We start from the raw sequence: 14,052 nt of genomic DNA, 5'->3' as shown, positions 1-14,052 counted from the left end.
GAGACTGCGGTTTTGGGATCTAGTATTGGTCCTTGTAATTGGGCTTTTATTTTAAATTTCTCAAAAACATTGGTTTACTCTTCTTCCATTGCTCTATTAATATTAAACGTAGATTTATTGACAAATTTAGACTATTGTTATTGTTTTGAGCCTAAATTGAGCTTAAGTTGGAGTTAAAACTCATAAAATTTCAAATCTATTATTTTCATGGTGTTCCATACCTTTTTTTCCAACCTACTTATTAGTCGGAAGTACATTCGAAAACAATCTCTCATCTATTGTAACATTGAAAGAAATAACTTTCTCTACTTTTGGAGTGTTTCACTGTGAGTGAAAGAAATGACTTATCTTTATTCTATGAAAGGGAATGATTGTCTACATCATATCTCATCATACCCCACTTATGTGAGATTGGATTGTGTTGTGTTTGTGGTGTATTGGTTTACTTCTTTCTTACTACTACGTTCTAAAATTTCAGAAACAGAGATGTTTGATGTGCAAAAAGTGTGCAGTACTTAATTTGCCTTTTCAAACTTTTAAATTTATATAACCTTTTTAATTCACTTTTAACACCCTAACGAGCAACAAGACCCGGTCAGATGTAGTATTTTAGATTATCGTCTCAAAAGAGTGTAGATGGGGATTAAAGTTGGTTTATTATATAGTCTAGTTCTTATTAAGGAACTCGAAGTATAACTTTTATGTCTTTCGATTGTTGTTTAGATTTCGAATATTATTTCTTAGGAAAGAGATAATTGAAGATATGTTCTTAATGAATTGAATAATAAGCTATTAAGAAAGAATAAAGATTAAGATAAACGATTATGAAATAAAAGCAGCTACATGAACGAATAACTTCTACGAGAATCATATTAGGTAAGTTTCATGACTTATATTAACACAAAGCAAGATAATAATCATAGACCAACTATTATCCCTAGCAGGTTAAGCTAAGTCATATCATTCAATAAGCATGACTTAAAGCATACATTAGCTAAGTGATGTACAAAGCTAACATCTTAATTCTTAGTGTTCAATTTAATCACATGATACATATCAATTTAATCTTATGATGAGGATCAATTAACATGCAAATAGATTAACAAATAGATATACTATTAAACTTAAGTAGATCAACTCAAGTTACTAGCCGAAAGTTAATCTTTACCCAGTTTTTATGCAATCATCAATTAAACACATCCAAACAAAGGATCTTTGATTAAGCCTAACAGTATTAAATTCTATTATATAAGTGTGATTCGAATTCAACAAATTGATTACTACCAATGTTATTTAACCTAGTTGCATGCAATCCAATTACAAAGTTTGATTGACTAGATATGAACAAAACAAAGGATCTTTGATTAAGCCTAACAGTATTAAATTCTATTATATAAGTGTGATTCGAATTCAACAAATTGATTACTACCAATGTTATTTAACCTAGTTGCATGCAATCCAATTACAAAGTTTGATTGACTAGATCTGAACAAGCAAAGTGAATCGAATTAAAGATCGTTGGATTAAGTGTTAATCAATCCTAAAATCATGTTATTTAATTATTAAGCATGGCAAACAAGTGTATTAAAACATAGCAGATTCAAAACAGTTTAAATAATCATCACAGAAACTCAGGTTATACAGATCTGGAAAACCAGAAATTGCATAGAATGAAGCACGATGCCGGCGGCTTTGTCTCAGTCAAGCCGGCGAATTGGACTGAGGAAGCCGACGGATTCATCTAATTCTTAGACAAAGTTAGATTTCGTCCACGCAACCATTATGAACTTTTAGTTCATAATGGTAGACAAACAATAGCTAAAAACAGTAAATAGAATAGAATAATAACAGTAAAATAAGATAGACATGTACCTTAAAGGTAAATTGAAGATTAAACTTAAATTATAAGTTGATTACAATGTTGGAACTTGAACAAAAAAAAAAAAACTAAAAACTAAGAGTTTTCGTACTTAGGTGAAAACCCTATAAAGTAAACGAAATTTTACATTGAAAACTGTAACAAATGGCCTATATTTATAGTGTTCAGAATCAGTGGCCCAAGCCGGCAGCTTCCCTTAGTCGGTTACTCCTTCTCCAAGTTAAACGTATTCCACAAGCTCGAAAACGCGTATCCGTGCTGGCCAAGCCAGCGGCTTCAGAGACAAGCCGGCGGATTTAATGATCCGTAATCTTTCTGATTTTGTTGCTTTTTTTAGCTATTTATTGGGCTTTAAGTACACAAAACTGGACCTAGCCAGCAGCTTAAGTGTCAAGCCGGTGGCTTCAATGATGTTTCTCGAATTCTGGTGTTATTCTTTAATATTCTGGAAGGTTCTGGATTTTATCACCAAGTCGACGGCTTCCGTTATCCCTTGTCGGCGGCTTCCTTAGCTTTTCTGTAACTTTTATCTGTTTTTGATCCTGTTTAATACATATCTCAAACAATAAACATTAAAATTACCTTTTTCTCATTTTTACCCATTTTGTGTGTTTATGTATTCAATTTGTCCTTAAAATACCAAGATAACTCCTTAAAATGTTATGAAAAATCTGTATAATTTAGGAGTTATCAATGTTCTTAAGACACTATTTTTTAATCAATACATATTTAATTTATTATTATATCCTTATTTATATTATATCCTTATTTATACTTAAAATAATAATTTAGTTTAACTCTGTAGATTAATCTAGGGGTATAATTTTGAATTTATGATACCAAAATTTGAATAGATAAAAAATTAGTTTGTGAATATCACATCCCTTACACAAATGTGTCTTTAACCGACAAACTCATGAGAACTCTTGAACATATAATTTTAATAAATTTAGAGTCAAAAGTTTTTTCTGACATAAAACAACAACTAGAGCTTATAAAAAAAAATAAGCTCTAGAAAACTAAAACTCTAAAAGTAGCTTCTCTAAAAAAGTAGAGTTTATAAAAAATAAATTTACTAAAACATTTTCTATTATATTGTTTTAAATACTATATTTAGGTCCTTTTAATTCAATTCACAATAATAAGCTCCACACAGTTTATCAAACACTTACAAAAAGTAATAAGTTTTAGCTTCTAACTAAAAAAATATGCTTCAGCTCCAAGTACTTTCATTCAAACACACCCAAAAAAATATATTCTTTATACGCAAAAAGAATATCATTTTAATAGAAAGGATCATTAAAAAATAATCAATATAGTAGCTTACAAAGATTGAAGGCCAACTAAACAAAGTATACAATAACTACAGCCCATCGACAATACCAAAAAATGATTAAGCATTACGAATTAAAATTCCCGGATTGCTATCCCACACATAGAATTGATGCCCGAAGCATAACTTCGAAAACGAGGCCCAAATAAACATCCTCAAATTGACACCTCGAACAATACTTGACCAACACGAGAGGTTTGCATTAAAAATAGCATCATCACGAGCCATCCAAATATCCCACAAAGTAGTGAGGCCAATTAATCATTAAACCTTAGTATCTTTAAGACTCATACATGTGAACCAATCCAAAGAAAATTGGAACAATGAGCCCGGGATCACCCAACTTATGTTCCACCATGGGAAAAGGGCAGACCCAATTTTAAGGGTCCAACAACAATGCAAAAGAATATGAGAACATGGCGAACATGTAGAACATGGCGAGTTCGTCGAACATGTCTTACCGGATGGAATCATGTAAAACAAGCCAATGAAAAATCGTAACTTTAGATGGGATGTCATTGTTCCATAATAATTTCACTCATCTCGAGCCCCGATCACGGCCAGAAAATAGAAGAATCCGAATAGCTTCGGCTACCAAAAACCTCCTTCAATATCATGAGTCCAAACCACTTCACCCTCTTGGTTAACATCAACAGTACAAAAGCATAACAAATGAAGAACGAAATTTTCTTCTGAAGAGTCAAATTTGGGCAGAGGGTACGACAAGTTCAAGTTCCATGACAAAATAGCAGGAACATTTTTGGACAAGCAATAACATTGACTCACAGTAGCATTTTGACAAGAAGTTAAACAAAACAACGAAGGGAAACGAAACCCTAAGACATATTTCCAAGTCATAGGACGTTCCAAAAAGAAATGAGTGAACCATTACCTACTTTCCACCTCCAACAGTGAGCATCCAACACATCTCGAAAAGGAGGAATTTGAGTGGAATTGAGAAAACATTAAGAAGACTTCCTCCTCTAAAAATTTCCAACATTTCTTAAAAAAGACAACGTGTAACCGCTGGGACCCGATGTTTTATTTTCATTAAAGTCTTACACACCTTTAATTCCATTAACTGTAAAGGACACTTCCAACCCATGTGCTTCTTGGGCTGATACTTTGGACAGGGTAATGGAGTTCTAATCAAAATTAACTGAAGGGAGGTTATTGACATTGAACAAATCTTGAAAAACCGACAACGCAAAATAAATTTGTGGGATCTTCCACCCAATTATTATCAATCAACATACCTGTGATTTGAGAACAATGTGATTGGTCCGTGACACAGAGTGGAAAAAATGTTTTATTCCTTTGAGATTTAGCCAATTGACTCGTGCATGATCCCTCCGCTTCGATACTTATTTCTTCAAAAGCTCTCTTCTTTTTTTTTTTAAACGCAGCCAATAACATAGCTTTGTCACTACTGATATCTCGGGAAACATTTATGGACTTAAATCTCTTAATCTCTTGTTCACATAAGTTGAGATCCTTCTTAGTGTTTCTTGTTTCTTGAATATACCACCCTTTTAAATCCTCCTTTCACGATCTCATATTCTTCACAATACAAAAGGCTGCCCACCCATTGAAAGGTAACTTAAGAACAAGCAGTGGTTGGAGCAGCACAGATGACTTAGGCAAATCATGCTCCATTACAAGCATGATGGTTTCTTGTGTTGTCTACATCAATTGGCACCATTCAACTAACATCGAAGACGAAGTTGAATAGAGAAGTACACGAGTTAGCGGCTGACAAGTGACCTTACAAGATGACAAAGGAATGCAGAAGCTTAACCCATGCGCAGTTCATGGTTAATTCTTTGTCAACGCCTAGGGAATCCAACATTCTATTTGTTTAATCAATTCGAATGTCCAAATGGGTGTTCCTGCAATTAGCTACCGAAGAAGGAAAGAGGAGTCACGTGCTCCCTGCCACAATTGTCGGCTGAGTACAAACATTATTTGTATTAGTGGGCAATAGATCGATTACGCGGTATCTAGGGCTCCTATAAATAGATGAAACCACAATTGTATAAATTAGTGGTGTGGGTATTAAATCGATAGAGTCCAGACCTTGTATAAGCTTCATTCGTTCGAAAGCTATCTAGGTGTAATCTGTATCAACCGATTATCTATTCCGCCAAAGGATAACCATGATTTTTTGAGATTTATATCAATCAAAGAATATCGTTGAAAATTACGTATGACTCTGATTTAATTGTTTGCTGATTATATGCTTAAACTGCTTAACTTGTTTAATTAACAAAAAAAAAATTGTATTCACACCCCCTACAAACTTTCTGTTGTTAAATTGAGACCAACTGATAGTGAATAATAAATTTAATAACACTAATATTCTGGACCAATTAATGGGCTCGATCACTTTTTTTTTTTGGGTAAAGGGGGTCACCCGGTGAATTTTCTATATATATATATATATATATATATAAACAAACGGTTACAAGCACAAATGCTACAAGAGAGTCTTGAAGCCTCAAAACGAACCAGAAGACTAAATATCAAAAAGATACTAAAGCCTATACACAAGCAAACTCAAATTGAGCTGTACTAAACAAAGAACCACAAATCAAGGTACTCTCCATAAGGCCTTCATGTTTTGCACATCCTGAGAATTTTTAAATTTTAGCGAAAGTAGCTTGAGACGAACTGTTGAAGTAATAACCTGAACCAACTGTTCGATTGACCTTGTCTTCGATTGGAATAACCTTTGATTCCTTTCTTGCCAAACAAAATAAATCGTAGCCGAAAAAATAATCTTTGCAACCACTATACGAGCAAGCTGTTTCGAAGCTACAGGACTCAACAGATTAACCACATCAAGCCATCTAGAACTCGAGATAGGGATTTGAACTAGACTCTTCATCTTGGACCATACCTGCAATGGGTAAGAACATTCAAAGAATAAATGTGAATGGGAGTCTGAGACTGTTTTGCAAAAAGTACATAATAAGCTTCCACCATTCGCTCCATTCTTCTCCCAGTCCTTTATTTTGTCTCGAGTCTTGAGTTTTTCACCCATGAGAATCCAAGTCAGGAAAGCGTGTCGAGGAATGCATTGAGAGAACCAGACTAAACTACACCATGGAACCACATTCGACCTGGGATGAATTGAATTACAAACCAAGTTAGCTGAAAAACATTGCATATTACCATTGTTGTCCTTCCACATCAACACATCTTCATTATTAGTAAAAACGGGAGGATTGATCCGATGAAGGAAGGGATACTTCTGAACCCAAAATCGTGGCCATTGGCAGCCATCATGTCGAATAATATCCCTTAGCTTTGCTTGCAACGAGTAACCTGCCACTTTAATGTCCCTGCTCGAGATACTATTTGCAAGAGGACCGTATTCACACCAAGTGTCATGCCATGCTAAGATATTTTGCCCGTTCCCAACTTGGTGTATCAAATTGTCTCGAAGTGTATTACGCATTCTCAGCATTTTCCGCCAACCCCAACTGCTATCAGCTGTAACAGTTACCTCCCAAAAACTTTTCTTCCGGAGACGATATGAATGAACCCATTTGACCCACAAAGATTGTTTATTAGTTAGGAGTCTCCATACCTGAGTGGCCATTAAAGCAAAATTCCGATTTTTTAGATGTTTGATACCAAGCCCTCCTTCTTCTTTCGGCAAACAAACATCATCTCATTTAACTTTAGCTCTACCTGTCTTCATATCCCCCTGACACCATAAGAAACCACGGAGCAATTTCTCAATGTCTTTTATTATAGCATCAGGGAGAGTAAACACGGAAGCCCAATAGATCTGCATAGAAGATAAAACGGATATAATAAGCTGAACTCTTCCTGCAAAAGATAGAGATTTATTCTTCCAATCGTTGATTCTAGCTTTGACTTTTTCCACTAAGCTCTTACAGTCTCTGTAGTGAAGTCTGGAAGAGATTAAAGGGACTCCCAAATACCTGACTGGGAGATGGCCCTCCTCAAATGGCATTAACCCTAGGATCTGATCTTTAAGTATTTGAGGAACATTCGCGAAAAAGGCTGTACTTTTTTGGATACTAGGAATTAAGCCGGAACATGCCTTAAACTCCTCGAGGGCTTCGGAAATAATTGTGACCGAACCAGCATCACCATGCGAAAATAATAAAAGGTCGTCCGCAAAACACAAACTTATCAGATTTTGCTTCTCACACCGTGGATGATAGATGAAATTACCTGAACGTTGAATATTACGGCTGAGAATTAAAGAAAGAACTTCCATGACTAAGGTGAATAAATATGGTGACATTGGATCTCCTTGTCTGAGGCCACGCCTACCTTTGAAGTAACCATGGAGCTCGCCATTAATACTAATCGAGAACGATGTTGACGTGACACACTTCATTATCCAGTTTATCATGGTTCTGTGGAAACCAAAATTATAGAGAATCTTCTCCAAGAACTTCCAGTCAACAGTATCGTACGCTTTCTGAATGTCCACCTTAAAAGCACATCTAGGCGTACCACGATTCAGGTGATAATTTCTCATAAGCTCCTGAGTAAGGAGAATATTATCCGAGATACTCCTACCAGGAATGAAAGCCGATTGATTTTCCCCAACAACATCATCAAGGCATGTCATGATGCGGTTAGAAATGATCTTGCTAATGCACTTATAGAGAACATTGCAACACGAGATTGGACGATAGTCATTGACCTTATTAGGGATAACAACTTTCGGAATAAGGGCCAAGATGGTATGGTTCAATTCTGTTAGTAATTGGCCGTTATCAAAGAAAGTTCTAACAGCTTCACATACATCGTCCCCTATAATGTCCCAAGTGCTCTTGAAAAATGCAGAAGAGTATCCGTCCGGACCAGGAGACTTGGACTCACCAATATTAAACATTGCATCCTTGATTTCAATGTTGGTAACATCGCGTATCATATAATTCACATTTTCCTCCGATATCCTTCTTGTGAACATCTCATCCAATTTCAAATAATTGCATGGGTACTGAGTGCCCAAGAATTGTTCATAATGCGTTACAAAAACATTCGGCACATCCTTGCCTTCCACCAAATTATCCATTTGATCATAGATTGCATGAATGTGGCTCCTGTTAACTTTTCCCCTAACAACCTTATGAAAATAACTTGAGTTGCTATCACCAACCCTTAGCCATTCCACTTTCTATTTTTGTTTAAGGAACCGCTCCTCCTCTAGAAGGGCTTCATTATACAATCTCAGCATATCCCTCTCTTTGGTTCGAATCTCAATCACGTGAGGGTTCGTATCAAGATGTTTCTGGATTTCATCTAATTGTTGGCGCAGAGAGGATACATGAGCATGAATATTTCCTTTGTTCCACATGAGCTTTCTAATGGGTTTTTTAAGTAATCGCATTCTTTTCACCACCCGAAACATCATGTGCCCTTCTATAACTGTTTTCCAACCATTAATAACCACTTCCTTGAAATCAGCATTGTGAGTAACAAAATTACCAAACTTAAATGGTTTAGGTTTTACCCCGTTAGGCTTCTCAATCTTCAAAACCGCAGGAGCATGGTCCGAGATTCGATAAGGTTGGAAAATTACATAGGCATTCGGATGTAATCCAATGAACTCGTCATTTGCCATTACACGGTCAATCTTCTTTAAAATACTTGTCACAGATTGTGGTCTCTAGTTCCAAGTGAAGTGAAGGCCTTTATGGTTAATATCTGACATTTGAATATCTTCAATACATTCCTGGAATTCACGCATAGCGATAGTAACCTTAGAAGATCCTGAAGAAGAGTCATCTGGGGAGAGAGCAACATTAAAATCACCGAACATGACCCAGGGCTGACTACCTACAAATCTGTTATGCATAGATAATTCACGCCATAAAGGCCTGCGATTCATGTAATTATTTTCGGCATAAATAAAAGAAGCGAAAAACTGACTATTGTCGCAAACCATATTAATTTGGCAATGTATTGCTTGATTAGAGATGGCCAGGATCATCAGCCTCACTACATTTGGGTTCCATCCCAGAATTATACGAGTGCCACGATTGCAGACACTATTATTCGACGACCAAACCCAGTTTGGGAATACTGAGTTACATATATTTGCGAGTTTTCCAAGAGCCACATGTGATTCAAGGATGGCACAAATTGACAATTTGTTCCTAGAAACAACTTCTTGAACCTCTCTTTGTTTCGGGACACGGTTCAAGCCCCGTATGTTCCATGCAGCGATACTAAACATTGGGCACTTCTTTTATGGGAGTGCTTGCCCCCTTAGTGTTTTTATTTGATGCCAAAAACTGTGATGTCTCATCCTCATTATGTTCAGTGTCACTTGGTTCATCTACTAAATCAAAGATCTTATCATTATTTTCATCAATATTTTGTAAGGTTGCAAAAGAGTTACCAGTTTTAACTTTGTCCTTCTTTGTTCCATCTTTAGACGTACCCGCTTCATCATCATTACTAGGTTTATTAACCACACCAGTAGGTATAGTAGTAGATTTACGCCTATAAACCAATTTGGGCTGTTGTTTCCCAACCACAAAACCGTCATTAGTCTTTAAGTTTTTTGCTCGATGAGTACCTACGGTGACTCCCTTTACTTGTCGTGCCTTGACTTTAGTAAAACCATCAGCATCAACCATCTTTAAATCGGCCATAACTGGGATATTTTGGGGACATTGCGAGTCCTTGTGACCAAATACACTACAACCTGTGCAATGCGGAGGTTTCCATTCATATTCAACTTTTATTGTCTCCTTTGTAAACCGTTTACTAATTGGACAAGGAACAGCAACAGTTAGACTTTCTTTTAGATCTGTCAAAGCTGAGACTTCAATCATTGCTCGAGCATAGTTGGGGCGTCCCCATGACTCTAAACACATTGTACTTGTGTAGGAGTCCAACATTAATGGTTTACCAATCTTTGACGCTATTGCACTCAATCCCACTTCAGTAAAAGCAGCAAGCGGTATGTCGTGTATCTTGACCCAAACTGGGACAGTCTGAATATCCTCTTTGGTAAGGACAACACTAGGCGACCACTTATTCAAGATTATTGGGACTGATCTGATTATCCATGGACCGTTTTCAAGCACATCCATTAAACCTTTTTCAGTACTAAACTTGAAAAAGAAAATTCCTTTAGTGTTCATCATTGTCTTTTCAATGCCGTACTTCTTCCAAGTATTCATAACATAATTTTGCACTACGGGAAAGGCAATTCTACGACCCACAAAATAGCCATATAAAGTATTGTTGTACCTGCTCAAAGCCTCCTCAACTGAAGCAAGCGGAATCTCAACATCTATCCCATCCTCAAGACTTGCCGGTTGTTCAATGAATTTGAAGTTGATTTTTCGGTGAGGGGCCATCTCTCCCACCACCGCATTCATATACGAATTTATAGGAAGATTAGCAGCAACCTTCTCTATATGTGCCCCAGTTTCCACAGATTCCTTATCTTTGGCCATATCAGTATTACTATAATTGTCTCCAGTATTCACGTGCATCGGAAAGAGCATATATTCCGGCAACATGTTAGTATCTAGTTCCTGCTCCTTCACTGATACAACATCATCATTAGAAGAGTCATTAACCGTATGAACACTAACCTTATCGTAATCATGCCCGGAAGGCGACAGAGGTTCATCGTTAGCATTACTGTCATTGTTTTCACCAAGCTGGATACTCACACTATCATCTAATTTCGAGTTTTTCATTGAGTAATCGTCAGTTTGTCTTGTTTCTTCCATGTCATCTACCCCAATTTTTCTGTTGCGCAAAACCCTAGGCACAGTTATGGTCTCGTTCTTTTTCTTTTTCTTCCCAGCAGAGTTCTTCCCCATAGGGGTTTAATCAGGATTCGTAAAAGATAAGAATGAATGCTAAATATTGATGAAAGAATCAATGAAAAACATACAGAATTGAACGAGCGCCCCTCATATGTTTGTGTCGCCCTAATCGCCCTAATCACTATATATAATATATATTGAGTTTTTCTTGGGCCCTACTGAATAATGGGCCATGTGCTATGACACACTTAGCACATGTTCAAATCCGCCCCTGCTAACTTGTACATTATTATAAGAAATGTGCTTTCAAATTCATTCTTTATTGGTTGAGAAACTACAATAACTTTAATTTCTTGTATAGCAATAAACCGAAGTTGAAAACGGGAGGCTATTTTGCGTACCATCCAACCTCTATCATTATTACTGAGGCCAACGGGTGTTTCATAAAGCCACCATCATTCTTTAAAATTGGGGACGACTAACCTTTACCTTCAATGCCATCCATCAAACGATCAAACTTTCTCATCTGCTCCTTGTGCTTCAATCTTTTTGCCACTGAAGCTTTAGTTGCTCCTTTGTTATTCTTCACTTAATATTAATGTACTCCAAATTCATTATCTATTAGTATCTATTATTATATTTTAAATGGAGAGCACACTAACTTTTTGTTCATATCTATAGATAGATAAAAATAATAGTGTAAAATAATTTTATTTTCTTATTTTCATGTAAGACAAAAGAATGGGTAAAAATTAATGTGTAAAACTAAAAAATGAAAAAAAAAAAAATACACAATGTAATAATGATATTTCTTAAACTTTGTATTTTTTTTCTATCTGTACACTATAGATATCGGAAGGATTGAGTTATACCTTTATTTTATTTTAGAGAGAAATATTGAATTAAAGATTAAAGATACTACTAGTATTATAGAAGAAATTGGTATAACAATTAAATACTCACGCTTTTGAACCCTGTTTGACTGGATTTGAAATTTATAAAGACTAAAGACTAATGACTCATGTATCGACAACCATCACATTGGTAATTTAATAAACAGGTAATGTGCATAGAAGACCAAACTATAAGGGAAGATCCAAATTTAGCAACTCTGCCATTATAATTAAAAATTTGAACAATTATTTCTATTGAAATAGTCTAAATATTACCACTAAAATAATTAATTAATTGTAGGTCATCTTAGTTACTTGGTCATCTTAGTTACTTGTTTACTTTGTGAAGATGGATGATAACTTTTCGAATTTGATAACCATAACGTTGAATAAATATTATATTATATAGAGTAAGTAAAAAAAAGTTCAAACCCTTTTATACGAAAGAAACGTAACTTAGTTGATTGGAGATGATCTGTATTCAATAGGAAAATTGTTTTGAGAAGTGAAAAACTAAGTTGTTAGGGCTTAACTTGTACCTGATTGTCCTAGTAGGAGTCAGAATAATGTTGAGGCTTGCGTTCAAGAACTGACATCTCGAATATTTCCAGTGCCAGGAACATGGATGCCGAGAATGCCTTCAATCTCTGTCTGTTTATATAGATAGGCTTTAAAAAAAGGCAAGTAAGCCGTAAGCCAAAAAGAAAGGTTACATAAACTAAGGATAGTCTTGGAGCATGTGTGGAGCTTTATTAGGGCAGGAGGGGGCCCTTGCCCTGTAGCCCTTTGAGTTGTGGAAGTTTGGGCTTTTAAATGAACTAAATCAAAGTCCGTATGAAAGAAATTTGACGAAAATGGTGAAGGCTCGCAAATTTTGTTTTCCTCAACAAATTATTCATTCTTCCATATCTCTTGGGCATATTTAACTTGAAATTAATCTAACACTAAAGTTTAAGAAGTTAACTTAGATGATGTACAATTAGGATCGATATTATCACCTAAAAAGTTTATAAATTATGTAATTGTGTTTTTCAAACATCGAAATTTTTTTATTAAAAAACATATCACACATTAGATAGACTTTACCCCCTCAACCACTACGTTAAAGCTCCGATACTGTCTGAGGGAGTTTTTAAACCTTCAAAACTAATTAAGTTGAGTTATTCAACTTGTAAGTCTATTCCAACAAACACCTTTGACAATTATATGAGCCTAAACTTTGGGCTAATAATGATTTATAAGATATAAGCGTAAGGTGATTGTAGATCTTTATGAAACCATCCGTGGGAAAGGAAAGTAGGGTCGTTGTTAGAAACCGAGTGATAATCTAGATTGAATTCTAAATCGTGTAAACATTGCCTCTATAACGTATTTCGACCTAACAACTTCCTAAATTTCATGAAATCTCTTTATGCATAATTCAAGAACAATAATGTGTGTTTTCTCCAATGACATCCCAAATTAAATATCATAGTAAATATATATGTTTTTATGTGTTTCATATGAAATCATACTTCTATTATTTAGAAGGAAAATAGTTAATTACGATTGAAAAATAAAAGGGTGCAACCCTCATTTGGCGGAACAATGTTAGTTCAATATTTAGTGCGAAAATACCCGGTTCAGTAGTTGGTGAGAAAAACTGTTGAGACACAACTTTACATTAAACGAGTATGGTACAAATACGAGTATGGTACAAATACGAGTATGGTATAGACTTGGACTCCGTTCGATGCCATTTATGTAATGATGATGTTGAAACTATTGAGCATTCTTTGTTATTTTGTCGGCACGCAATGGATATTTGGATTCGGGGGGACTTAGGGGCGGTATCAAACTTGAGCATCAATGAATTGTTCCGTGGGAATTGTAACCGCACCTTGTCCCCCTTTATGTCGAAGATATGGCAATCAATCGAATGGACATGCGGGTATATGATATGGAAGAATAGAAATCAAAAGGTGTTCTCTAACTCTTTATGGAGCGGTCCTACGGTTCCACAAGCTAGTTCAAAACTAGTGAAGTCAACATTTCAAAATAATGAAATTTTGAAACAATTTGATGTTATTTCACTACTTCATGAAGTTCTTCCTAGTGAAGAAAGAATGAAGATAATTTCCTGTAAAAGTGCAAAGAAATGTTAGGATTCACTATGCTCTAAAG

At 35.5% G+C, this 14,052-nt stretch overlaps 1 protein-coding gene across 1 annotated transcript; it reads right to left on the bottom strand.

Moving 5' to 3' along the window:
* Positions 1 to 4,757: 4,757 nt before the first annotated feature.
* LOC139849544 (uncharacterized) lies at positions 4,758 to 6,816 on the bottom strand. The gene is made up of 3 exons (XM_071839187.1): positions 6,358 to 6,816; positions 5,812 to 6,111; positions 4,758 to 4,895 (listed from the first exon to the last, which is right to left on the bottom strand). Exons 1-3 carry the CDS (start codon positions 6,814 to 6,816, stop codon positions 4,758 to 4,760), a joined length of 897 nt encoding a protein of 298 aa, XP_071695288.1.
* Between the last annotated feature and the right edge of the window lie 7,236 nt (positions 6,817 to 14,052).

The sequence above is a fragment of the Rutidosis leptorrhynchoides genome, chromosome 5, assembly GCF_046630445.1.
Source record: "Rutidosis leptorrhynchoides isolate AG116_Rl617_1_P2 chromosome 5, CSIRO_AGI_Rlap_v1, whole genome shotgun sequence".
Classification (NCBI taxonomy): Eukaryota; Viridiplantae; Streptophyta; class Magnoliopsida; order Asterales; family Asteraceae; genus Rutidosis; species Rutidosis leptorrhynchoides.
Note: the sequence above shows the minus strand (reverse complement) of the source record. Positions and strands in the feature narration are given on the sequence as shown.

Bases quoted from the DNA above. Each gene is read 5' to 3' on its own strand.
- LOC139849544 (XM_071839187.1), bottom strand. From the start codon at position 6,816: ATGGCCACTCAGGTATGGAGACTCCTAACTAATAAACAATCTTTGTGG. The intron at 6,112-6,357 runs GTTTGTAATTCA...TACCCATTGCAG, and splicing joins AATGTTTTTCAGCTAACTTG to GTATGGTCCAAGATGAAGAG. The intron at 4,896-5,811 runs GTACCTTGATTT...CAATTGATGTAG, and splicing joins ACATGAAGGCCTTATGGAGA to ACAACACAAGAAACCATCAT.